The following is a 25,421-nucleotide window of genomic DNA, read 5'->3' as shown; positions in this document are numbered from 1 at the left end:
AGCACTGCCGCGGAGAAGCCGGGCTCACGACTGCGTCCCCTGCGGGGCAAGCTGCGAGCGAGCCCGGCCCCGGCCCCTCCAAGCCGGCCCCAGGCCCCGGTGGCCGCGGCGGGGGCGGTCCCGGGGCGGCGCTGCAGCGCGGAGCGGGCCGCGGGCAGCAGCAGCGGGAGGCGGGTGCCAGCTCCTCCTTCTCCCTTTCCTCCTCCTCCTCCTCCCTCGGCGCCGGGGTGGGCTCGCCCGCGGCAGCCGGGGTGTGGTGCCGTGCCGTGCCGTCCCCCGGGTGCGATGGACTGGCAGGTGCTGACCCGGGAGCTCTCCCTCTACCTGGAGAGCCAGGTCCGCGTGGGGTTCTTCGGCTCCGGCGTGGGCTTGTCCCTGGTACTGGGTTTCGGTGTCGCCTACGCCTGCTACTACCTCAACAGCATCGCCAAGGTGAGCGGGAGGGCGGCGGGGCGGGCGGGCTCCGCAGGTGTCCCGCCGATGGGGACAGTCCCGAAGGTCACCGCGACCCACCGCCCGTAGGCGAGGGGATCGCACCTGAAATGGCTGGGGGGGGGCAGGGCTCTGCGGCCGCCTTGTCCTCAAATCCCTCGTCCGTCCCCTGGAGGTGCCGCCCCGGGGTCCCGGCCGGCCGAAACCCCGCTCGAACCCCACACGGGCCCGGCAGCGCAGCCTCCCCGCTCGCCGCGGCTGCATCTTCTGCAGGGGCCGCCGGGGACCCCCGGAGGCCGCCGGCCTGCGGTGAGGGAGGGCTCCCCTGGTCCTGCTCGGTCTGGGAGGGGAAGAGGCTCCGGTCTCGGCAGTCCCCAAAATGCAATTGTACCAAGTTAGAGAGCTTGGCCGGGTGCCATGGTTTGGCAAGGGAGGTTAGGAGACTGCCCTCCACAACACAAACCCGACCTACTTGGTTCAGTCGCTTGGCAAGTGATAAAGTAGTTTTGCTGCCCTTGTGTCCCCGTCGGTACCATCCAAGTACCTCTGGGGGCACCATGGCAGCGTTTTGGGAGCTGGAGCACTCTTGGGCATCTCCTCATCAGCAGTAGTTTTACAGATAAATTAGGCAATCGCAAATTACTTGGATACAGTGAGCCTGACGAGATCTGAAGTGGCCCTCCCCTGAAGCGCCTCGTTGAATGTGTAATCAATTGAAAATACGCATATCAAAAGGTTTTTGACCCAGGACCTGAGTGTTGCCACAGTCCTTCAGAGAACCGCTGGGAACATAGCCTTCCTCTTCATAGAGAAGAGAGTACTTGATTTTGGTCAGAGGAGAAAAATTAAGGATGTGCCATTATAGCTGTTTATGTGGAATGGTTTTCCTCAAAGCATGTATTATTGTCCTATTAATGCTTGCATGCTGGGGAGTCATTGTGACAGAGAGGTATAAGAAATATGGTTGCTAAAATCTGAGATGTTTGGTATACAGGGACTTTTCCATGTTGATTGGTAAACAAGTGGAAACTGTAAGCAAATTGTCTGCATGCAGAGCATTATTAGAGAGGAGGAACCAATGCACTTGTGTACTGTAGAATGAGATGGGAGGAGAAGTGTCCTACCAGGTTAAAAAAGGTACTCTGGTCAAAGTGCATACATGAATTAAATGTCATTTTTGTGTGGTCCAAGAAAACAGACTTGGTAAAATCTTCCTTGTTTACTAAGAAACAGTGTGATTTTAATTTGTCAGTGAAGATACAATACTGGTAAAAGTAGAGCTAGATCAGTGTGTTATTCGAAATAGGTAAGGAATCCATTATGCTTATTGGTTTTCACTTTTTGCTTGGGCATTTTGGCACTTTGTTTGGTTTTCATTTACTTCTCTTTGTACCATTAAAGGTAAGAGCGTTGCAAATGATTATATAGATAAAATAATTCACTGAGAGAGGATTTAAATAAGCTTTATTTATTTTTTATTTGTTTTTTAGTTTGTTTCATAAGAAAGCCCATGTCTGACTGTATTCTCTTTTCCTAGAAACCCCAGCTGGTGGCAAGCAATGACCGTTTCTGCCGCTTTCTTGAGGAATATTGCCCTGTTGTGACAGAAACTTACTATCCCACGATTTGGTGCTGGGAAGGTCGGGTACAGACACTCCTGCGCCCTTTTATCACATCTAGACCCCAAGTACAGTACAGGAAGTAAGTGCCTTTATTCTGGAAAGTGATTGATTTGGTATCCAGCTGTTCTCTTACTCTGTGTCACACCCACTGTCATTGCTCAAGTTTGTGCCTGGTATTTTTTTGCTTTATGCCCACCTTTACAACTTTGTCATAGACTTGGAACTACCTTTATCATGGATTCAATATGAAGTAGGTTTGAAAGGACAGTGTTCCCAAATGGCCCTATTTTAGCTCAGAGCTTTGTAGCAATGAAATATGGGTGATGATATAGGAACTGATGTGGTTATATGTTCACATGATTACACAGTGGATGAGGTCTTAAAAGACCTCTGGAGGTCACCTAGTCCAACTACCTTGCCCAAGGAGGGTTACACAGAGCCAGTTGCCCCAGATCATGTCAATATAGCTTTTGGATTTCCATAACGATGGTGACTGCACAATACCCCATGGCAAATGGTGCCAGTGCTTCAGGTTGGGCCCATTGCCTCTTGTTCTGTCAATGGGCACCACTGAAAGGAGCCTGCCTCCATCCTCTTTGCACCTTCCCTTCAGGTATATAAACACATTACTAAGTTTCCTCTGAGCCTTTTCTTCAGGCTGAGCAGTCCCAGCTGTCCCAGCCTTTCCTCATAGGAGATAGGCTCCAGTTTGTTCATTGTCTTTGTGGCCCTTTGCTGGACTATCTCCAGTTCATGTCTGCCTTGGACTGGGGAGCCCAGAGCTGGACTCAGTTCTCCAGGTATGGCCTCACCAGTGCTCCATAGTGGGGCAGGATCATCTCCCTCAATCTGCTGGCTATACTCCTTCTAAGCCTCCACAACCTCCAGACTTTTGGCCATCTTTCCTGCAAGGGCACATGATTGGCTTGTGTTCAACATGGTGTCCACCCCTGGGTCCTTTTCTGCCAAGCTGTTTTCCAGATGGGCAGCCTCTCCTAGTACATGGGGTTGTTCCTTCCCAGGCCCAGGACTTTCACTTCCCCTCACTGAAGCTGGTGAAGTTCCTGTCAACCCATTTCTGCAGCCTGTAGAGGCCCCTCTGAATGGTAGCACAATTACTTGGCTTATCAAATATTCTGGTGTTTGAATGCCATAATTATGCAAAGGTCATGCAGTCACTGTATCTGTCCATTAAAATAACATGATGTACCTTAACCATAGCACAGCCACATTCAGCCTTGTTTTGAATATACAGAACTTCTGGGATTTTCAGAGTAACTTTTACCTGTGGAGTAGAGGCAACATTTCCTTCATTCTAAGAGGCAAAAAATGCCTTATATTTATTTTTTGTCCTCAGCTGATCTCTTTCACACAGAAATGAGACTTAGTCTGGCAAATGAAGCATTTGGCGCAAGACCTAAGGAGAAGGACTTTTATACGCCGGAACCTGGATGCAACACAAGTTGTTTCAGCTCTGCTTGCACTGTAGAATAGATTCAGCATTTAGCAGCTTCCCTTAGTTTTAGTAACTAGGAAACATTTCAGTGGTATGGCCATGTCCACTTCTTCTAGTCCTTCTTGTGCACTTTTATTTCAAGGGTTTTGAGAAAAGAAACATAGTTCCATGGAACAGTGCTTATTTTGCACCATTTTGGATTGTGTTGGCAGTACTCACTAGCAGTGCATCTACTTCCCATTACTGAAAAAGGGCAAAGCTGAGCTAATGAGTCTGACAAGGCTGGTCACCTTTAAAATCTGCTGTAGTCATTACCAAGAATTTCAAAAGAAAAATAAAATTCAAGGTAGGCTTACACTTCAGCAGTTTCCACACCAACTCCCTCGAACCATTCAAACATGTATATATTAGCTTTTATCTACATGTTTGGCTATCTCTTCTCCATTTGGATAACTACTTTTCTAAATTATGGAGGTAAAGTAGCACTTTAACTGTTCAAATTTCCAGGAAGTGGGAAGATTTATATGTTTCTGAAAAAAAGAATGAAACTTTTTTGTCATTGTTTAATGCATGTATATCTTCCTGAGATATATTGCAATATTTGTTGCATTATTAAGATATATGCTGTAAGAGTGCATTCTAGCACAGTCTGGGATGAAAGATGCAGTCGTGTGTGTCTGTGTTCTGCATGTTTAAAATATAACAATCCATTATACATTCTACTTCTTTGGATGAAGAGGGGAAAAATAAAGTGATAAATGTTTATCACATTACCTAGTGTGCTATCAAAAGATTCTCAGATGATTCAAAGGAACTCTGTAGTACACCAAAATGCCTTTATAAAACACAAGGCAGTGCCAAAAATCACATTAGTTACAAGCTTCCAGTACATCAGCAGCAATTTATGAAAGGCCATGTCTTCATTTACTGTCTTCATTTACTGGATGGGAATTACTCTGCAAATTGACTGTTCTAACTCTTGTCAGCTGTACATGTAACTCCTTCTGAATGCAGACATGCCTAGTCAGGTGGCACTTTGAGTATTAAAACATAATGAAAAATGCAGAATTCATACCTCTTCATTTGTAAACTGCACTCTTAATAGCATGTATGTATTTTTCAATCTAATCAGTGTTGTCTTAAAATGTACCTTTCAGTGAGCTCATTAAAACAGCAGATGGAGGACAGATTTCGTTGGATTGGTTTGATAATAATGGCAGCTCATATTATCCAGATGCCAGCACAAGACCCACTGTCCTGTTATTGCCTGGCCTGACAGGAACAAGCAAGGAATCCTACATTCTTCATATGATCCATCAAAGCGAAACACTGGGATATAGGTACTGTTGTTTTTCATTGCTATTCACTTTGCTGCTTCTGGTAGGATCCAGTATCAGTATGTATATGTATCGGATGCTTTCCTAAGGCAAATGAGATCTGAATACAGTAGTTTATGTAAGAAAATGTTATTAGTAATGATAATCACAGTGGAATTATATAACAGGCAGTACATTTGGAAGGGCTGTTTTAATATCTACAGATGTGCCTCAGAGATTGCAGTGAACGCCAGCTAAGTCTGCATAGGGCTTTGCTGCTGCTTCTTAAGTTACCTTAGGTGTTAACCTTTACACTTTCTAGAGAAAGGGTTTGTATTCAGCTCCAAGAAAACTTGTGTGTATGGTTGCTGGCAGTAGGCCTTGGAGGAGGTCAGCTTCTGAATGCCAAAATTGCTTGATTCAGCAGCCTCAAATTCCTGGGTGCAGAAAGGAGAGCTAGTCTACTCGTACTGATGGCATTTGAGGGGGTCTGTCACCTCTTCATTGTCAAATTACTGTGTAATTCAGTTTCATTCTTAAGGCTCCTGGTCAGATTTGGGTAACTTAAGTGTATTAGTCGATGAGTAGACTCCTTTATGTAACCATATTGCTGCTGCTGCACATTAAAATACGTTGTCATTGTTCCAGGATCTGTATTTGGAATATTAGATTTTGTCTTTGCAGGTTGGCTTCTGGTGTTGACTCCAGTAAGTTCTTTGAATATGTACATATTAGCTTTTATCTACATGTTTGGCTATCTCTTCTCTATTTGGAGAGCTACTTTACTAAATTATGAAAGTAAAGCACCACTTTAATTGTTCAAAGTACTTTCTAAATCACTGTAAAACTCAGCAGTAAAAAATATCAGAGAAAAGCCCTGAAATCAACAACTTGTTACTATTAATTTTTAAACTGGAAGTTATATCTGCATTTCATCCCCTAAGGGAAGAAGGTAGAACATTAAAAAGTGGAGCTTTAGGTCAGATTTCAAGAGAATGCTATAATTTTGTGTTTAAATAGCAATATTTGATAAAAACATCAAAATAAGTATTCTTTCGTGCCTTTAACCCATCTAACTATTTATATTATTTAATAAAATTATTTCAGTGAGATGGTAGAAGACCAATAGAAAAGTAATATTTATTGCGAAAGTATGGATTCTTAAATCATGGTAATACTGCTAGAAGATTCAGAGACTCCCACCAACAGAGAGAGACCAGAAACTTCTGCTGTACCAGATGAAAAAAAAACCTACATTCCCAAGAACCTGCAACTTAGATCCAGCTGTCATTATCATTTTGACTTGGCTCATTTCTTCCAATTTAATAGAATTATGTAGCTTTGGGGGATGTCTACACACGGATCTCTGACATTCTTTTTTCAGAGCACAGCTTTAGGCTGGGCCCTGCACTGTCAGAGCTCATTGCAGAGTGCAGGCAGGACATGTCTGTACCACCTTCAGCTAAACCTTGGGGTTCTCACCCTGCAATCTGCCCTCGACAAATCACAGAGCTCTGATAGTCCCCCTGACCTCAGCGAACTCCATTTTGGTGTAAAGCTTGTTCCACACAGGTCAGCCTCTAGGATCTGTAGGTCTATAAATATTTATGTGCTGAACTTATTAATAGAAGTGGCTCCCTTTTCTTTATGCATTTTCATTTTTTTGTGTGCTTAAGTTATCTCTTTTGGTGAAATTAACAATGTGCACAATTGAATTTACTGTCTCAATTTTTAGATGCGTGGTTTTTAACAATCGGGGAATTGCTGGCGAGGAGCTTTTGGTAAGGATGACTTCTAAGATAAGCATCTCTCACTTATAAGTGGTAATTATGAAATCATTTGTGCCTATTTGTACAGTTGGATTTAAATGAGAGAAACTCAGAGCATAGGTTGAAAATGCAGAGAAGAGAATTCAGCCGTCTGGTAGATCAATCATGTGCCAATATTAATTTTTTATTTTGAAACCCTAGAGGGTCAACTGGTCAACACACAATTTTTTCTGAACATTTCATTTTAGGAAATTATTCACTTAATAGTATCTGTTACACTAAAATGAACAATCCTTTCATTTTCTTTCCAAAAATAGTGCAGTATCTGAAATGTGTACATCTCTGCTCAATCATTGCAATTTTCTCCCATTGATTTAACATACATATCCAAATATAACCCACTGTAATTTCTTTCCCAGTTTAAACTATATTTTTGATATGGTTAGAAAGGTGTACCATTAAAATTGATCCATACTACATGTTAGTAAATTAATGAACCAGCTTTACATGGATATCTGTATCCTGAAAGTTACATGTGTTCTTGTATTTTTCTCAGCAATCATGACACAAACTCAGCTACAGACGACAATTTTTTGGGGACAGACATATCATGTTTGCTTAGAAATAACTGGCCATTCCTCAGATGAAAAAAAAACTTGAAGCTAAATGTTTTCTGCAGCTAGGGACAAGGCATGATGAAATATTGCTGAATAAGCTTTGTTTTTTCATATGCGTTCTGTTGACAATTCTGCAGCTGGAAGGAATGTGCATAATACTCGGCATTGTTTAGCATTTTTTTAATCCCCTGGTTTCAAACTTTAAAAAGCTCAGAATGTTTTCCATAATCAGATAAAGCATTTCAATGCAAATATTGCCATGTTAAGAGTAGTTTTCTGCATACTTTTGGAGATGGATCTACAAAGCAGTTTTATGACACACAAAGTCCTTATTGATGAATTTCTGAATCATTTAGAGAAAAGATCCCTTGTTTGGATACATTGTGTGTATTTTACTGTAATCGGATTTACATCTTTATAAGTTCTTGTGGTGCAGCAAACCAGCTGAAATTATCACATTTTCTGCAAAGTAGTTTCAACACTTTAGTATAAAATCCCTGCTTAAGGAGTCTGAAGCATAGTTAAGCACCACAGTAGAAATTAGTTATGTAAGCAATACTTTTTCTAGTCACTTTAAAGATAGATTCAAATTTACAACAAATAATAATTACTTTAAAAATACTGTACTCATTGATTATTGAAAGGCATTGTGAATTATTGCTCTGGAATAATCAAATATTATATTGACCGCAGTCACTGTGAGCTAAGATGGTGTTTTAAAATATCTTCATACAAATTGTAGATAGTTAAACATTAAAGTGTCTGGAATTAACTGAATTTAAAATGGGTGATATATCTTTAGTTTTATAAACTTTAATCAAATACACTTTCACTTAGAATGCATTAGATCCTAGTTACCAAAAATAATTTATTTTTCCTTGTAAGGGTGACAATTTAATTAAAATAAAACACATTCACACTGTTTATAATTAATAGGATGTAAAACAGTGAAGAGTGATTAATGTGAATGAGAAATGGAAATGCAACATAAATGGAAATTAAAAATGTCTTCAGTTTTAATTATCTAGATTTAGCTTTTCTTTCCATTTCCTCATCTTTGACGTCAACATTTCAATATTCTTGTTAAATGTGTTCTAAGTAATTAGTTTAATGTTGTTAAAATCACCCACAAATAGCCAGGCAGTTTAACTGAAAGCAATTTAAAAAACACCCTTGAAATCCATCGTTGCTTCAGGCAACAGAAAAGTTCTATTAACTCATAGTTATGTATTTTTATATTTAGTTTTAATGTGTCACTGAATTTTGGCAGTTCAGTCAGTACCTATACTTAAGTCCAGGTCACTAACATGTTCGTAGCAGCTCTAAAGTTAAAAACTTTATTTCTCTGTAGATGAGATCTGGACAACACCATTAGAAAGAAACTCATGTCACTGTGATTCTTATGGTGCCTAAATGGACTTGTCTCCCTCATACTGCTCCAGATAGTCCCTCAGGTTGAACTGTTCCAGGTGTCTGTGCAGGGGAGGCTCAAAAGTTGTGATTATCCTTCAATAGCAGGGAAGTGGTGAACCAAATCTTACCCAAGGGGTTACCCGGCCTGATGCCAGCAGAAGTCATTCCATGTCTCGATTCAGGATTTAAAGAGACGCTAATGATGGATAAAGAACTGATAATACATGTTTCATTGCTTTAGTTAATAGAATACATTACTAAATTAGGCAAACCACACTGGGGAATTTATCTATCTGTTTATTTGGTTGTGTTGTACATAGAATCTAAATATGGGTTAGTTTTCAAATGCTGGCTGACAGAACTTGAAATCTAATGCTTTCTTTTGCATTTGAACGTGGGTGAATATTTTAAAATTGTTGTTATAACTTTCTTTTCTGTAAACCACAGCATTTATAATGTTTCTATTTCCTTGGGGTATTTTAAAAATATCAGTGCCTATCTAGTTCTGTCTAGTTTAGCACATTGTTCTCTGTTCAGATTTTTTCTAATGACCTGGAGGTTGCAGATACTGAAGATAACTGTCACCGCTTTTATTTTGTAATGATAACAAGAATAACTCCTTCCTTTACCTCCCTGTGAAATGTTCTGGATTTCTATTTGCCATTTAGTGAAGCTTCACAATAAATGCTACATTTATCTTCTTATATAACGATCTGCTGTTCAGTTTGCTTTGTCCTGAAAGGATAATACAAAAGCTTATAATGGCATTTTTTTCCCTTTTGACTCCTTACAGACACCAAGGACTTACTGTGCAGCTAACACAGAGGATTTAGAGACTGTTATTCATCATGTGCACAGCTTGCACCCCTCAGCTCCATTTATGGCAGCAGGTGTTTCTATGGGAGGGTAAGGTGGTGAAACACAAGTCTCAGTTTAACTGTGATCATAAGACTGGTGTAGCCTGATTGTAAATTATTACTCTGGAATACTTTAATTGCTTACTGACCTGCAAGCAAGTTAGGTTTCTCTTCAACAGTTAATATGCAGAAGACTTTTAGAAACTTTGTATCTTTTAGGCTTTTACCTCTTTGTCAGGAAAGGTTGAAATTGGCTAACATTTAAAAATTGGGGGGAGGGGGGTAGAGAAAGACAGGAAATAGTGACAGGCAGATTGACAGCCAAACAGGTAGGCAATACAGTCTTCAGAAACTATGGAGGCTGTCTTCAGAACAGAGGGGTATAAAATTGGATCTTGAGCTAATACACCATGTTTCACAGCAAACTCTGGCAAGAAGATTTGTCTTCACTCTGTGTTCTGCAGCATGTGGGTAGGTTAGGCTGGAAGAGGTGTGGCTATCTGCTTTGTTTGGCTCAGAAGCAAGAAGTAGTATTGTTGTTCAAACCGATATGGATTGGCAGAGCATGTGGTATTAAGACTTGCTGTGTCCTGGCTTCTCTCCAGGAAGCACAATGAGAACAGACAATGATAGCACAGTTTCTTAGGAAAAAAGAAACAACACTGCTAGAAGCTAGCAGAAATATTCCAGCAGCCTCTTTAACAAAAATTGTAGCAGAGGAGAATTTTCCTTAGGAATACTGCAGACACAATGGTAACTTCCTGAAACTTCCCTTTCCTCTGATAAATTTTGTGGGGGACGGCAGATACAGCCCATATATATTGATATTATATATATTACTATATATTGCCATTAATCTATCAATGACTTGTAGGAGCTTTGAGATAAATACATATTTGCTCAAGACTGGTATTTTTTGCTTTTTTGCAAATGTTTAGTCACTAGGTTCCCTGTTCTGAATAGTGGTCCCAGGAGGGAAAAAGGCTAATCATCCTAACTTCAGTTCTTTGGGAAGATCCTCTGGGAGCCATTTCCAGGCATATGGGGAATTATGGTGACTGTTTTCATCAAAGACAAAACATGCCCAGGTGATCTGATTGCATTCTATGAAGAGATGACTGGCTTCACTCATGAGGGGAAAGAAGAAAATGTTGTTTGTTCTCAGTCATCTTCTGTACCAAAAGACTTACAGAAGCCGTTCTTGATGCAGAAACTTTTCCCTTGTTGTCTTCCACATCCCTTGCTTGTTCCAGCTCCAGCTGAACTTGTTTTCCTAACTGCATCCCTGCATGCTTGGGCAATGACTGTTTTCCCAGGTAGACCACTTGTCTTCCACCTTAAGGATACTTCCTCCTTGAAATTGGTCAGAAGGTTTTTTTTCCTCCATGTGGTTTTCTGCTTTTCTTGCTCAAATTCCTGCTATCAGAATGTATCCCACTTCTGCTTTATGTTTGGTTATCCTTAAAGTCCCCTTTGCTCATCAGGGCCATCTAATGTAAGATCTTGCCAACCAGATATCTGAGTAAATGAAAGCTGACTCTCTCCAGTATTGTAATTCTGCTGCTTACCTTACCCACTGACTTCTCATCTTAAAAATCCACCATCATCTCAGTGGCCAAGACTGTTCTACATCTTCTCTACCTGACCAGTTCTTCATTACATATGAATAGCAGATCCAAATAATATTTTTCCTATCTAGATCCTTGATAATATATAAAAATATTGTCCTCCACACTCTATGGAAATCTGGTCTGCTTGTGCCTTGCTGTGGCAGTTGATGCTGGGATGGTTACAATTCCCTGTGCCTGGCAGTTATGAAGGGCTGAAGGTGTGGTAGAAGCTGGCAGTTCTGAAACTGGTACAAAAGGCCACATCAGCCCTTAGTGTCATTTCTGTCCTTGGCTTATACAAAGTACTGACAAAATCTGTTACAATGGCACAGGGAATCTATGTTGTATTCCTGGCTTATATGTAACCAGCACCACTGGGCAATTTTAGGCAAGGTGTTCCACCTTCCCCCTGCAATATGTTTTTAAAATCCTGAACCACAACCAGAAAGCATTTGCTTAATTGTACAGAACACTGGAACAGTCTGTAATAATCTAATGAGAATGGTTTCCTTGCTTCAAATTTAATTGGAGCATTGAATGTTTAAAATGAAGCAGGAGCAAAGATCTCATCAGGGACATAGTGCAAAAATCATCCACTTGTCTTAAGCTTACAGAAATATTTATCATCTACTGCTTTTCAGAATTTTCTGAATAGTCAGATCATCTATATAAGACAGATTTGCCCCAGTTTAGAATTAAAATAGATACTCACTTCACAGACATATAAATGTAAATGGAAGGCCACCTGTTCTACTATCTTCTGTAGGTAGTATTGTGGAAAGGGACTTCATTTTGTAACTTAAAGATTCTTATGCCTTCTCTCCACCACATATTCTCTGTGAATTCTGTTAGAGAAGTGCTTCTTCTGCTACTGCAACATTTTTTGGTTGGTTTATTGGACTGCTGTTCTTTGATGTGGTAGGTAGTGCAGAGGGATAAAATCTCTGTGATAGAAGGCTGGTTCATAATGTCTTTGCTAAAGGTTGCTGTCTCCTGAAGTACAGTAGATGAGCCAAGGTACAGAGTGTGGTAATTCAGGGAGCTATCTTAATGTTACTAATCAACTGTAGTGGTTTGTGTTGAAGATTTGGTATTAAAATGCTTCTTGTAAACTTTATGGTCTCAGGCAGTAAAGTAAGACTTAGAGCTTTTCCACCAGTATTTTTGTTTTATTCTTTTCCTGCTGTTTTTTTTTTTTTTTTCTACATTTGAAGAGTAGATACTTGTGAACTCACCCCATTTTCAACTCAAGTGTACATTAGCAGTAGAGACTGTAAGTTGCAACTGGTCAGAAAGACAAGACCTGAGCCATTTATTTGGGTCATAATTTTGTTTCTCTAGTTTTTTTCATTATCCAAGACTTCACATACTTTGTGTTAAAGAAGAGCTATGTTCTTTCATATGTGTGAGGTGAGGTAATGGCACTACCTTAATCTCAAAAGACTTCTTCATAGTGAGGCAGGTGTGCCAGGGGCAGCTTGTGTTTGTCAGGCACGCTGATCAGAATTATCACGTCAGGAAGACCAGGAGCTTGTAAGATGGTAAAAGTTACTAACACTTGGGAATACTTGTTCCATGAGTAAGAATCATTTGACTTTTGCCTCCCTTTGGTGATTAAGACTAATTCATACACTCCTACTCACACCTGACACAGTGCACCCTGTTCCTCTCTGATAGTAGAGAAAGTAAACTTCATGAGTCATATGTTGATTAGGTGACTACCTGCTAGGTGTACTAGGCACAACTGTAGGATTCGTACAAGAAACTACTGAAAAACAGACAAAAACATGGCTGTTACATTTACTCTAAATTAAAGCAAACAGTTTGATAGTATGTATGTTTCTGTTTTTCATTTGTAGCATGCTTCTTTTAAATTACCTGGGAAAAACTGGCAGAGACACTCCTTTAATGGCAGCTGCAATTTTCTCTGCGGGTTGGAATGTTTTTGAATCTATAGAATCTCTGGAGAAACCACTAAACTGGCTTCTTTTCAACTATTACTTGACCACTTGTCTACAATCCTCTATCAGCAGGTGAGTTGCCTACTGAACTACTTAGCAAGGTGGAAAGATTTTAACATGAGATCGACAGAAGGTATAAAAATATTGGCAAAATTAATGCTGTAACAACTCTAGTTGTTCTTTGTGCATTATTTGGTAAGTTTTGAAATCAAAAAGATCTTTTCAAGAAAGTTTGTCATCAATGTGACTAAATTTATATGCTGCTCAAGGGACTTGAAACAAGCCCAATTTACTTCTGTATCTATAGATGAAGTAAATGGATTTTTAAAATTTTTAGAACTTGCACATATTGACTTTGAGTAGATTTGCATATATAATAATTTTTTAAGTTGGTGTTGGCTGCAAAAGCACAGATAGGCATAGTTCATCATTGGCTTTATAAAAGCAGGGTGTATTTTGTATTCCCAAATCTTAAGTTCTCTTATCTTTGGCATCTTTCTCATGGCTTATGCAGTTTTTTACCATGTTGCTGGATGTGCCTACATATGGATGAACAGTTATTCTGCTCTTGGATTCCAGACAGGTTTTTGGTATGACAGAAAATTAAAAACAAGCATGTTAGACAGTTACTTCTATGAATGATTCTGTAAAGCAGAAAAATTCTATGTTTGTTTACATAACAAAAATACAAGCCCTCCAATTTTTATATTCTTCTTTTTAGGCATCGACAAATATTAGAGAAATTATTTGATATGGATCTTGTGATGAAGGTATGTGAAAATGTTACTTCTGCTTGAGCTGGATGCTGTTTTCCAAATGCTGACATAGTTCCCTATTTGAATTCTGTACTTCAGGCTAGAACTATTAGAGAATTTGATAAGCAGTTCACTTCAGTCATGTTTGGCTACCGTTCAATTGATGATTACTATGAAGATGCTAGCCCATGTCGCAAGCTGAAGTCAATAGGAATTCCAGTGTTATGTCTAAACTCTGTGGATGATGTTTTCTCACCAGGTCATGGTAAGTTTAGGCTTTTTTAAAATATATTTATCTGTATATGCAGTCATTAAGACAAACTACATACGTTTGACAATAAACTCAGACCTATGTGTAGAAGTGTATTTAAATGTTACTTGCACATAGGATTAAAACTTCCATGGAGGGCTCAGTCTTGCAGTTAAGACACATATAAAACAGGTGATGATGGAGAGACTTGATTAGTACAGAATGCAGAAGTATATGGGATGGCCTCATAAGGCATTAGTGGAGTTTTTACAGTCAAAAGAAAGAAATAGACACATTTAGGGTATGAGTTATCTCACTGTAAGGAAGATACCAGACATAGTGCCCTCTCAGAAGCATCTGTTTCTGTTCACCAAGTATGAAGAGAACCCTAAAAAAGGAACTTGGATTCTGATGTCATTCTGTCTGGCTGTAGACATTCAGAATTCAAACTGTAAACAAGTGGGTTCTTTTATTGCCATTCTTTGAGTCCCTACAAAGAATGTGTGGGAGTTGCTTATGTTTGAGGTGACTTGAAATCCTCATCTGTTGATCTCAGTGTCACCTCCCGTGCCTGTAAATTAAAAGTAAAAAAACCCAACTAGTTAGATTAGTTACATCTAATCATGTAGGCCAAAATCTAGGGTAAGGGAAAAGATACACACAAGGTACAAGGTGAGCTCCTAGAAGGAGGCACGTTGAAATGGATAAGAACCATCAATATCAGCTAAGTAACAGGCTGAAAACTCCATTTTCCATTTTCTTTCTGTTTCATGCCAAACATGTAATCATTATGAACATTTTTCTTTTCCTCTGAAGATCAAAACCCTGTTGCTAACTACTCTGAAAACATATGCTTGTTCCTGTGGTCTGTGTTTTGGTTATAACTTCTGAGAAGAGAAGGAGAACAAAAGCTAATGTAGAAGAAAACCACAAAAATTAACAGCTGTTTGAGGCAGCAGACTTCAGCAATGAGCACCTGACACCTTTAAAAATTTAGTTGATATAGCTGATTTATTTCTGGGAAGTTTTCTTCTGCCACCACAAATGAAGTGAGATTGTTGCAGAATGAGTCATGAAACCAAAGTGAGCAGGCAAACAGATCAGAACAACAAGCAGAAATGAAAGAACTGGAAGAGTCTCTTTGTGTGTACTGTTTATCTGTATGCAGAAACATGCACACATGTTACTATTTATAGTTTGAAGACATGTTAGAGACATGAAAAGGGCCACTCCAGTAGATTACACTAGAAAAAATCTGATTTCTTCTTCTCTAGAACAAAAAGCATCTGTGCTTTGCATGAACAATGTAAAGAGGTGACAGACACCTAATATGAGGGGAAAAAATGGTGACTCTAGATTAGCCAAAATACCTATCCCTTACATTGGCCAAAACAGAGGCTTAAAAAAAAATAAGATCTGGGTAAACATAGCAATATTATAGTAGAATACTGTATGCACCTTTAAAAATTTGCAGTTCAAAGGCTTTCTGAAACAGTTAGTCCTTTTGTATTTATTTTCTCTGTGGGATTTTTTTTTTCCGTGAAATCAGATAGTTGTTTGTTCTCTTATAAGCTTATAATGGCCTGAATATGAGAATGGGTGGGCTGTAACCCTAAAATCTATGTCCAAATATAAAATCTGGCTAGTGATTCTGAAGATAATTTTTACAGGTCTTAGGACCCTGGAGATGACTTTCCCCATAGTACTGCAGGGAGTCCATCTGCTGTGCCTTGTTTCTTTAACAGAGTATCTGAGAGAGGGAACAATGACTTTACCTCTTTGTTTAGCACTAACTTAGTTTGTGGTTTGTCTAAAGTTAAGTAATAACTGTGGCAGGGTCTACCTAGTTAGCATAGTGACAACAGCAGTAAACCAGTCTATGTGCCTCAGTCCCTGAAAGATTTGTTAACCTTTCCCAGCCCATTATGACTAGGACTGGGACATTTGTTACCTAGATGAAAATTAGTGTAGATACTCCATCCCCTTTTTATCTCCAGCTCTCAAGAGCCAGCTATTGATCTGACCCTATGACATTCAATCTGAACACTAGAAAACATTTTTTTTTTTTTTTTTACTTGTGAGAGTGGTCAAATGCTGGCATAGTTTGTGTGATCTCCATCTATTGAGATACAACACTACTGGACACAGTTATGGAAAACCTGCTGTTGGTAACCCTGCTGGAGCAGGGGCTTGGACTAGATGATCTCAAAGAGGTCTCTTACATCCTCAGCAGTTCTCTGATGTGTAGTTTGAGTACTCAAAGATTGAGTCCCCTTAGAATACAGCTGTAGTAGATCTCTCAATCTTTGAAGCTCTTTTGTAAAAGTAACACAAGTCTTGGTGAACAGTGGGATGGTTGGTTGTGTAAAATTATATATCTAAACTATTGTGAGGATGCCTTAGAAGTCTTGAATTGTAGAGGGGGGCAAGGTAGAACACCAGTAGTTCTGCAACAAGAAGTGATAAATGTCTATTGTAATGACTGTCCATCTTCTCTTAAAACTCTGACAGTAACCAGCCTTTCTCCATGAAGATATTTGGGTGGTTAGGCATTTGTTTATTCCTTGTTCACAGAGTTAATGCTGTTAGCTATAAACCCTTGTACTTGTGGAGACAAGTTTAACAAGTTTACCTCAGAAAGGGCCACCATGACAATGCTGATCTCCTGCTAATAGCACAACTCTGTTATATCTGTCTATCCTTGGCTCCTTTTTCATTTGTGCTGTGTACCCTCAGTGACAATAATTGTGCTGGCAGGAGACACAGAGCACCCCAATTAGCAGCCTGGGATTTATGTCTGCTGCCATTAGTTACTGGAGTTTGTTCATCTTGACATCTTCTGTGAGCTGTTTTATGTTAGCAAACATAAAGGGCTGGTGTTATTCTTGGAGGTGACTTCATTCTGGCAACTGGCTTTTTTTTTTCTAACTTAAAAACTTCTGTGTGTGCACACACAGAAGCCTGTGGCAACCAAAGGCAGTTTCCACTCACAACTGTATCATGGATTCAAAGCCACAAAATTCATACTCATCCAAACCCCAGCCTTTTGTTGACTTTGGGGACTGGTTATTTCATGCCTCATTTCTCCCAGTAATACTGACCAGCTTTTAAGCTACCTTCCAGTTCTGTTGTAGATAGCCGTAGTTTCCAAGAGCTGGGAAACCAGCCTAGAAAACTCATCAGGGAGAACGCTGTGCCAGAATTCCTTTGTATTTAAATAGTTTCCATAAAACCAGGCACATCTATCTTCCAGTAACAGAGCTTGAGGGATACAAACCCAAGTCTGCTTTGTCACTACATAATGTGGACCTAAATAGATACTTCCCTTAAAAAGTGCAGATGCTGCCTCAGTTGCTTGTTACTACCTGATCATTTTTTCTCATGTGCTTTTTGGTACACTTTGTACTTCCCAGCAGTTATTTTTAAATATATTGTGAAAATGTGCTACTTGATCTCAATCCAGTATTAGGAAGAAGCAATCAATTTGCAGTCCTTCCTTAATGTTACTGTTTAAAGTTCACAGAGCTCAGCAGCTGATGTATCTGTAGTTTAATTCTGGAATGCAATTCTCATATTGCATAATACTGACTAATGAAAACAAATGTTTTCTTCATTGCATGACACTTCTCTCACCATAACTAATTTAAACAAACTGCTGTTTCAGGAAATATGTAATAAAGCCAAGTCAAGCCCTTGTATTTTGTAAATGTGAAAAATAAATCAGGAAGATGGTGTGATAGCATTCATTATCACTGTCACATTTAACTTTTCATCTGAAGTGGCAGTTTTCTCTGAAGAGACTTTAAGCAGTGCATTAGGCATCTGACTTGAATTTCACTTTACTAATGCTTAGCTAATTGCTGCTGATGAGCATTGTGCCTGAGCTGGAAGCCTGCCCTTGGAGCTAGGTACCATGCCAGCTCCCTCCTGATCCACTGTGACAAATAAGTGCATGTCTGAAGCTCAGTTATATGTATTTTATTGAATTCTCTGAAGCTTTTGTGTCCCCCTGAATTCAAACTTGAATGGTCTTAGGTGTTAGTGTACATCCTGTTACATAAAAAAGCACAGTTGGATGAAGTTGTCAGAAGAGACCAAATGGTCAAGAAATGGCCAGACAGATAATAATTAGGTTAAAATTTTAAGGAACAGAGAGAAGTCAAGCAAAAAACGGAATGTCTGACAGCAGTAACTTACATGTTCTTTCTTTTGTTCTTTAAGAAAATAATAACTTTTTTTTGGCAAAGAATGTACAACAAATTGGTTTTGAATGAAGTAATTCTGCATATAAGTATTCACATTGTGGTTCTGTGATCACAAATCAGGTCTGTGCTTGCTGGATCAAACAGCAGTACAGATTTTGGCCAAAAGAAACTTAAGTACAAGGTTACATGTGGACAAAAATGAGCAGTGCTATCTTTTGGCATGCAGTCCTATCTCCTAGAACGCATACATCCAGTGCTCCATTCATCTGCTTTTTACATTGCAAAATTTACTCTGTTGCATTGTGGTTTTATTTATTGGATGGCTAACAGTCCCTAGGAACAGCCTTGAGAAAAGTACTACACCACTGCCAAGCATCATTTGCATTTTGGCACTGAGGAGCAACACAATATACTCAATTCTCTTCCGAGAACCTCCAGAGCAAGAAACTCTGTTGGAGAGGAGTTACATGGACAAATAGAACGAATTTCAGGATGGGGAGGATGACATTTGTAAAGACCTGCATGTAGCTTGCACCTTATCAGGCATGGAAAATAATCAGCATCCTAATGCAGGACTGGTAGGCTTCCAGGAAAGAGCCACTGTAGCTGTGTGGAGGCAGGCAGCACATGGCACCCACTACAGTATGGCCAACCAGTTTGGGAATGAATGACCACCAGCAAACTGATTTGGGAGCCGTGATTACACTGGCAACCTCGTAATGACAGGCATGCAGAGGTCATGGTGAGATTGGTGGCCTGTAAGGACTTCCCCAGCTGGGTTGGCACAGTAGAGGAGACATTTATTAGGATCTCCCTTTTAATCCCCCAGCAAAGCAGTTTCTTGTCAGGAAGGGACATTCTCCCTTCACATTGACACTAATCTGCCAAATTGAATGACTCTCATGTTTTTGCCCATTTTAGCGAGTGAAGAGGTACGTTCAGGCCAGTTAGCAGCTGATCCTGAATCCGTTAGGACTGATGGGGTTCTCATGCCTATCTCTGATACTTGGAGGTCAAATCTGTCTCTCCTCACATATTCCTTCTCATACCCTTGCACAGAAACCCTGTGCAATTTATTAGTCCCTTCAGTGACCAGGCAGACAGCTGCAGAACGGGTGTGGAAAGGGTGATTCATTGCCTGAAGCAGGCATGGGGTTTGTGTCTGATCCCTAATTCTCTCTTGGGATTCTGTGTAACATGGACCACAGGCTACTGGAGTGAAGAAGAGCAGATGACTTGGTACAGATAAGTGGGCAAATTCCTATGCAGTCAGCAGAAGGTGACCTGAATTGCAGCCACTCTCTTTGTACATGGCAATGTGTTCCTCCACAGAATCCAAGAGAGGCAGATCAGAGATTGCTGAGCAGATTAACTGAGGCAAAACTCCAGACAAGCGCGTGCTGAGTCTGAAAATAATGCATGTGTTGGATTGCAAGAAATAACACATTGTTTTCTGCATCTCATGTTCTCAGCATGTGCTATTCCCCAGTCTAGGCTTTTACATCATTGACTTTTTAGTCTGGCCTCAGTAGTGCTTTAAAAGGGCCAGATCCTGCATACAGTATTTTCAGTTTTCCAACTGAACAAAGGAAAAGGACTTCTTGTAGAAACAGTAAGAAGCAGAGTTTCTTCCTCCTAGTAAAGAACCAAAATCACTTGGTAAATGCTGAAATCTACGAACTACTTAGATGCCTGGAATTTTGAAAGGAGGGAAAGAGTGGAAGAAATAGCACTGAGTAGCAAAGAACCTCGGATATTTGGCAAGAGAGCCCCCATTGCTCCCTGGAGCTCAGTCTGTGCTCCCCCAGGGCATGGTAAGGTACTTTATGTTATGGGCAGGGAGCTTGTAACAAACCTTCACAACAGACTCTAAGCCAGCTCTGCAGGCAGTTGGTTTTGTATCCGTGCTGAGGCCCCGGAGTGGAACAGAGCGTGTCATTCCAGGCACTGCTGGTGGGGACCTCTGAGGCACAGACTGCTCCCCTGGCTCCACAGGTCCAGTGCTTCTGCCCTGATCTATTTTAAGTTGCACAGCTGTTCACCACAGTCACTGCACTCAAGTTCTCCTGTGACTTACTCTGACTGGGGGTCCTTTTTTGGCTAAGCAAAGGGTTACTCTGTGCTCTTACTCCAGTTGCTGAAAATGAAGGCAAACTGGTATCTCAAGCACACAGAGTTTGCCAGCATCCAAATTAAAGTAAGGAGCACATCTATGAAGAAGGCAATAATATGCAGAGATAAGGACTATTCAAGGATAATGACCTTTGAGATAGCAAATGTATGAAGGGGTAAAGGAACAGACTCCTAGAAACAGGAATGACTGAAAGGTGTCTCTGAAGGAACTGCAGTCAGAAAGGGATGTGAACAACTGAACATGCCCAAAATTGAATCTGATTCAAAAATACTTTAAAATAAATGAAGAAGTAATATAAATCTTGTGAACGACTTGCTGCTTAGCGTTGTAGTGACAAGGCATTTTTAGTAGAGCAGTATATGACTTAAAATCAGCATTATTTTCTTGTCATAACCTTTTTTAGACAACACAGTGAAACTGCTGCTACTCCCTTCTTTGGACAAAGCATTTTTGTTTTGCTGTTACTTTTTCTGTCAGTCCTAAATAATCAAAAATCTGTATGATTTTTTTTTCTGTTTCATAAACTTTCTTACTTGAAAACTGGAAATTTGAAATGCATTCTTTATTGAAGTGTGCTGAGATTTCTGTTAATTCAGATGTCTACTTAGCATACCTAAAACTCCAGAGGAATTTGCTTAAATAACTTAATTTTCATAGATCCGTGGTGTTTGCAGCCTTGATATAAAGCTCCACTGCTGTGTCAACCAGTTCAAATGATACCAGAGTGATCCTATTGCACCAAGTACCCTTTGTAAAGTGCTGCTTCCTCTGGTGTTAGTCTGTGCTAAGTGACCTCCATTTTCCTTCAGAAAGGGAACTGCCCAGGTGGTGAAATTGATTAAGCCACACATCTATGCAGAGTCAAAATAGGAGGCACTGAAGCCTCCCTCCTACACATTTCCAGATCAGTGCATATCTCAGGTGTCATTCACTGATGACTTTAGGCTAATTGTAAGCCATTACTGAAATGGCCACCTCACTGAAGGCTCCATCTGACTGTGGCTGCCACTATTCAGATTAATATGGGGAACTGGATTATGGTGCTAATCAGATCAGGGAACCTAACCCAGCAAAAGAAAAATCCTTGTACTATCCAGTCTAATAATCTATATTCTAAAATAATTTCTAGCAGTCACTATTCAGTAGAGAGCCACTAATCTCCTGGGTGGCACAGATCAGCTTTCTGCGTCCTTGTACAGTTGTTTGCCTCTTCCTTTTCTCTGTTTACCTTGTGTCTTAGATTATGGGCTCCTCAGGGCAAGAACCATCCCCCAGTGTGTTTGCATGCTTTAAACATGCAGGCGTAAACATATGGCAGATCAGATATAATGGTAATTTTTTATATTAGCTGATAGGATATCTTACAGACTAAATCTTACTCTGACATTAAAAGTTCTGTGCTTGGAGTCTCATACAATTGCAATTGAGGTCCCAGTTCCTCAGCTTTTCTAAAGTTGAATATTGCAATAACAGTTAAAAATTAGAGGGCTGATTGTCCTTTTACTTACACTATTTATAGCTAATCCTAAGTATGCATTAACATGGGTGCTGTTCCATCAGTGTGAAAGACAGATGAAGCTGGAATTTTTACAACAGCCAGGGGAAAAAAAATCACACAGGTAAGGTGAGTTAATGATGAAGAGAAAAATGGCTTTTAATACAGCTGTGGTTCTAAACCCTGTAAGACATTTAAGTGTATACTTAAATAATGTTGTGCCTATTTATTTGTACACAATATGAGAAATGTTTAAGAGAAATTTTTCAATGGCTGGCATTTCATAGAAGGTTAAGGACTTAAAATGTTTTTCCCCCCCTTTTCAGCTATACCAGTAGAAACTGCCAAACAAAATGCAAACGTTGCTTTGGTTCTGACTTCGTGTGGAGGCCATATCGGTTTTCTGGAAGGAATATGGCCAAGGAAGTGCACTTACATGGACAGAGTCTTCAAGCAGTTTGTGCAAGCTGTGTTTGAGCATGGAAATAAAATCTTTAGCATATAGCTTTGGACCACTGTTACAGCACAGTGGCACATTCTGACAAGGGCAGTTAAGCTTAGTGCACAAATTTTAACTCCTGTAAGCCAGGAAATGGATAAAGTCTATTACTACATGCAAAAATATTTTTGCCTAAGATTTTGTAGCAAGAAACTAAATATTATGTTGTCACTTTTATATTTATTTTTAATATGCCTTACTAAGAATGACCTTAAATGAAATAGTGTTCTGCATATATCAAATTGCACTTAACCAAAGCTATCAAGTAGAGAGATTATAATTCCTCAGGATTATAATTTAAACCAGTATGCATTTAGGAAACTTTATTTAAATGGCTTTTAGTATTGGAATGGCAACACTCAAAATAGCTTATATTATCCTGTCACATATAGTACCAGTTGGCCCATTCCTTAGAGCACTGATGGTGAAAATCTTAAAAAATGAAAACAAAAGGAGGGATCAAATAAAAGTACTGAGTCTTCAAATAAGTCAAAATTTCAGCATGTTATTCCACAACATTAGACTGATACCAGCTTTTGCTGTTCTGCCCTGAGAGTATTCAGATTTAGGGCTGTTCATTGTTTTTTAAACTATGTCAATGCCATACTTGTCTTACATGATTATTTTTTAAAGAGCTAATTTATAGTGTTTACATATAACCAAAAGATTCCTTTAAAAAAGTACTGTAATAACTTATGTTATTAAAAGACATTTTGCATTTCAGAGTTTATGTAAAGCTGGGTGTTGTCACATAAGTAACACATATTTCATATAACTAGTAAATTCGGTGACTGAACCTGCTATGTTTATATTACCTTGCAAGAACATTTCAGTTTTAAAGAATAAATATTAGAGCATCAAGAAATTATTATATACTCTGCTTTAGATTAAAAAACAAATTCAAAGCTTTTGTCTTATATCATTTCTGAAAAGAATGGAACAAACTGTTTAAAGAAAGTTGGGATGGAGGTCAGAGTCATGCCTCTGGTTTATTTAATCATTTGTTACCATTTTGGCAGTAGGTTGTCAAATCACTGAAGCCATTGCAAACCAACTTCTGCCCTAGCAGCTTACAAGCTGTGAGGGTGGCCGACGCATTGCTGTTCTCCTGAGCCCTGACAGAGTGACAGCCAGCATGGAGAAAGGACAGTTGGACAGAATGTATTTTGAAACTGTTGGGAAGCCCTAATTTAGGGCATACTGAAATTTAGAACAGGCCCTTAAGCAGCATCTGTGGAGCTCCCATCTTTTGCTGATCACTGATTTGGGCCCAGCCACATACAAGAAGTCAGGAAAGATGCCTCTGCATTTTTATTTTTATCTTTTGAGAGGGGTCAGTACAAGAAGAAAATGAAGCTAAAAAAAGCAAGTCAGGTCTTTTGTTTCAAGCACTACGTGAACACTCCTCTTGCAAGGCATGTTTCCTAGTAACAGCAAAAGAGGAACAAAAATACTTTTTGTATTTAGAAAAAGAAATTAGGACATGCTATACGAGAGCTGTTTTGTAAGGTAGATGGTTGAATTAAGAAAATTAAAAAGTGCTTTCAAGTTTTGACTTTTCAAACAGGCACTTCCCCAAAACTCTTATTTTATCTCTAATAAGAAAAACTAGGAAAGTTTACAAAAGCAAAATGAATTTTTTGCATGCTACAATACAGAAAAATAGCATATTAGTAGGGTGCCTTATTTATTCTTGTATTCATTTCCAGATTTTATGTTCATGCAAAAAAAAGAGCAATAAACAGTGTATTTAGTGTTATATTTGTAAAATTGTTTAGGTACAGTACTGTTCAAAATTCAGCATAAAGTATTAATAAAAATAGAACTACTTACATTGAATCACACCTTACCGTTTAAATAAAAGTATTATGATTAATGCCAGAATTTCTGTCTCTCTGCACTGTCTTAATTTATGTCTGATCCCTATACAGATCTCCATGAGACATTTATCTTTAAAGCTACATCAAGCAAAAATCTGTAAAGCTGGTGTTCCCTCCTCCCGCAATGTACAGTGTCCTTACACCCCATCAGGGAAAAAGCACAGTTGCAACAATCAAATTTTATTATGGGTATCTTCAAGCTTTCCCAGTCAGATTTTCGGAAACAAAAAATGCAGACACCTCAGATCTTACAGGGTACACACAAGCTAGAAGCAAATGCCATAAACATTTTTGCCGTGTAGTAACTTTGTACCTCACACACAGTTTTTATAAAGTGAGCACAGTGTGCCCTCTATTCAAAACAGTGTGAATTCACAGAGTCTTTATTTGGCTTTTCACGTGATCTGAGTATCCAGGATCAACAGAGATAGGTAATGCTGAATGTGGCAGAAAGCTGTTAGTTCTCAATGTACTCATTACTGAAAAGATGGAGTAGGACAAAAATGACATTCCAATCCACAAAGGCTGCAGACACCTACCTCTTAAAAAAAACTTTTTTCCTAGTTCAGAATTCCAAAGTAGCTGAAGTTGAAACTGGCGGGGTCCTCTAGAGATTATCTCGTTCCACCCTTCTGACTAAGACAGAATATATCACATACATGCTCCAGAACATCCACCTCTTCTCAATTTTCCCTTGGAGTCAATGCATAGCACAGTTCTTTTTCTCTGTGAGGCCTTCAGTCACCCAGGAGTCATTCATGGCCTCAGCTGTCTTAGCACCATATCATAAAGAACAAGACTTAAATGTGTAATTTATTATGTCCACTCCTGGCAAAAAAAAAAAAAAAAAACACACAAAAAAAAACCAAAAACAAACAAACAAAAAAAAACCACAAAAAAAAAAAACCAAACAAACAAACAAAAAAAAGCCAAACACTTTAAAAACCTAAAAATTTCCAATAGACAAGTATTGTTCTTTAAATACAAAGAACTAATCCATTGTATGCATTTCACACTAAACAGAAGAATTAATGCTTTTTTCAGACACTTAACAGTACCATTTAAAATACTGAGCAGAAAGGGCTGTGGGTGACAGTCTACAACTCCACAGGAGCTAGTGTCAAGAAAACGCCAATAAAGCAGCAGTGAC

General features: G+C 39.4%; 1 protein-coding gene across 1 annotated transcript; it reads left to right on the top strand.

The window, feature by feature from the left end:
* Positions 1-183: 183 nt before the first annotated feature.
* Positions 184-24,275, top strand: ABHD3 (abhydrolase domain containing 3, phospholipase). Its single transcript, XM_053960290.1, has 9 exons — positions 184-432; positions 1,970-2,133; positions 4,668-4,850; positions 6,562-6,607; positions 9,419-9,531; positions 12,952-13,125; positions 13,775-13,823; positions 13,908-14,073; positions 22,219-24,275. Exons 1-9 carry the CDS (start codon positions 286-288, stop codon positions 22,395-22,397), a joined length of 1,221 nt encoding a protein of 406 aa, XP_053816265.1. The 5' UTR covers positions 184-285; the 3' UTR covers positions 22,398-24,275.
* Positions 24,276-25,421: the final 1,146 nt, after the last annotated feature.

The sequence above is a fragment of the Vidua chalybeata genome, chromosome 1 (assembly GCF_026979565.1).
Source record: "Vidua chalybeata isolate OUT-0048 chromosome 1, bVidCha1 merged haplotype, whole genome shotgun sequence".
Taxonomy (NCBI): domain Eukaryota; kingdom Metazoa; phylum Chordata; class Aves; order Passeriformes; family Viduidae; genus Vidua; species Vidua chalybeata.
The sequence above is the reverse complement of the archived record's forward strand: the minus strand, read 5'-3'. Positions and strand labels throughout refer to the sequence as shown.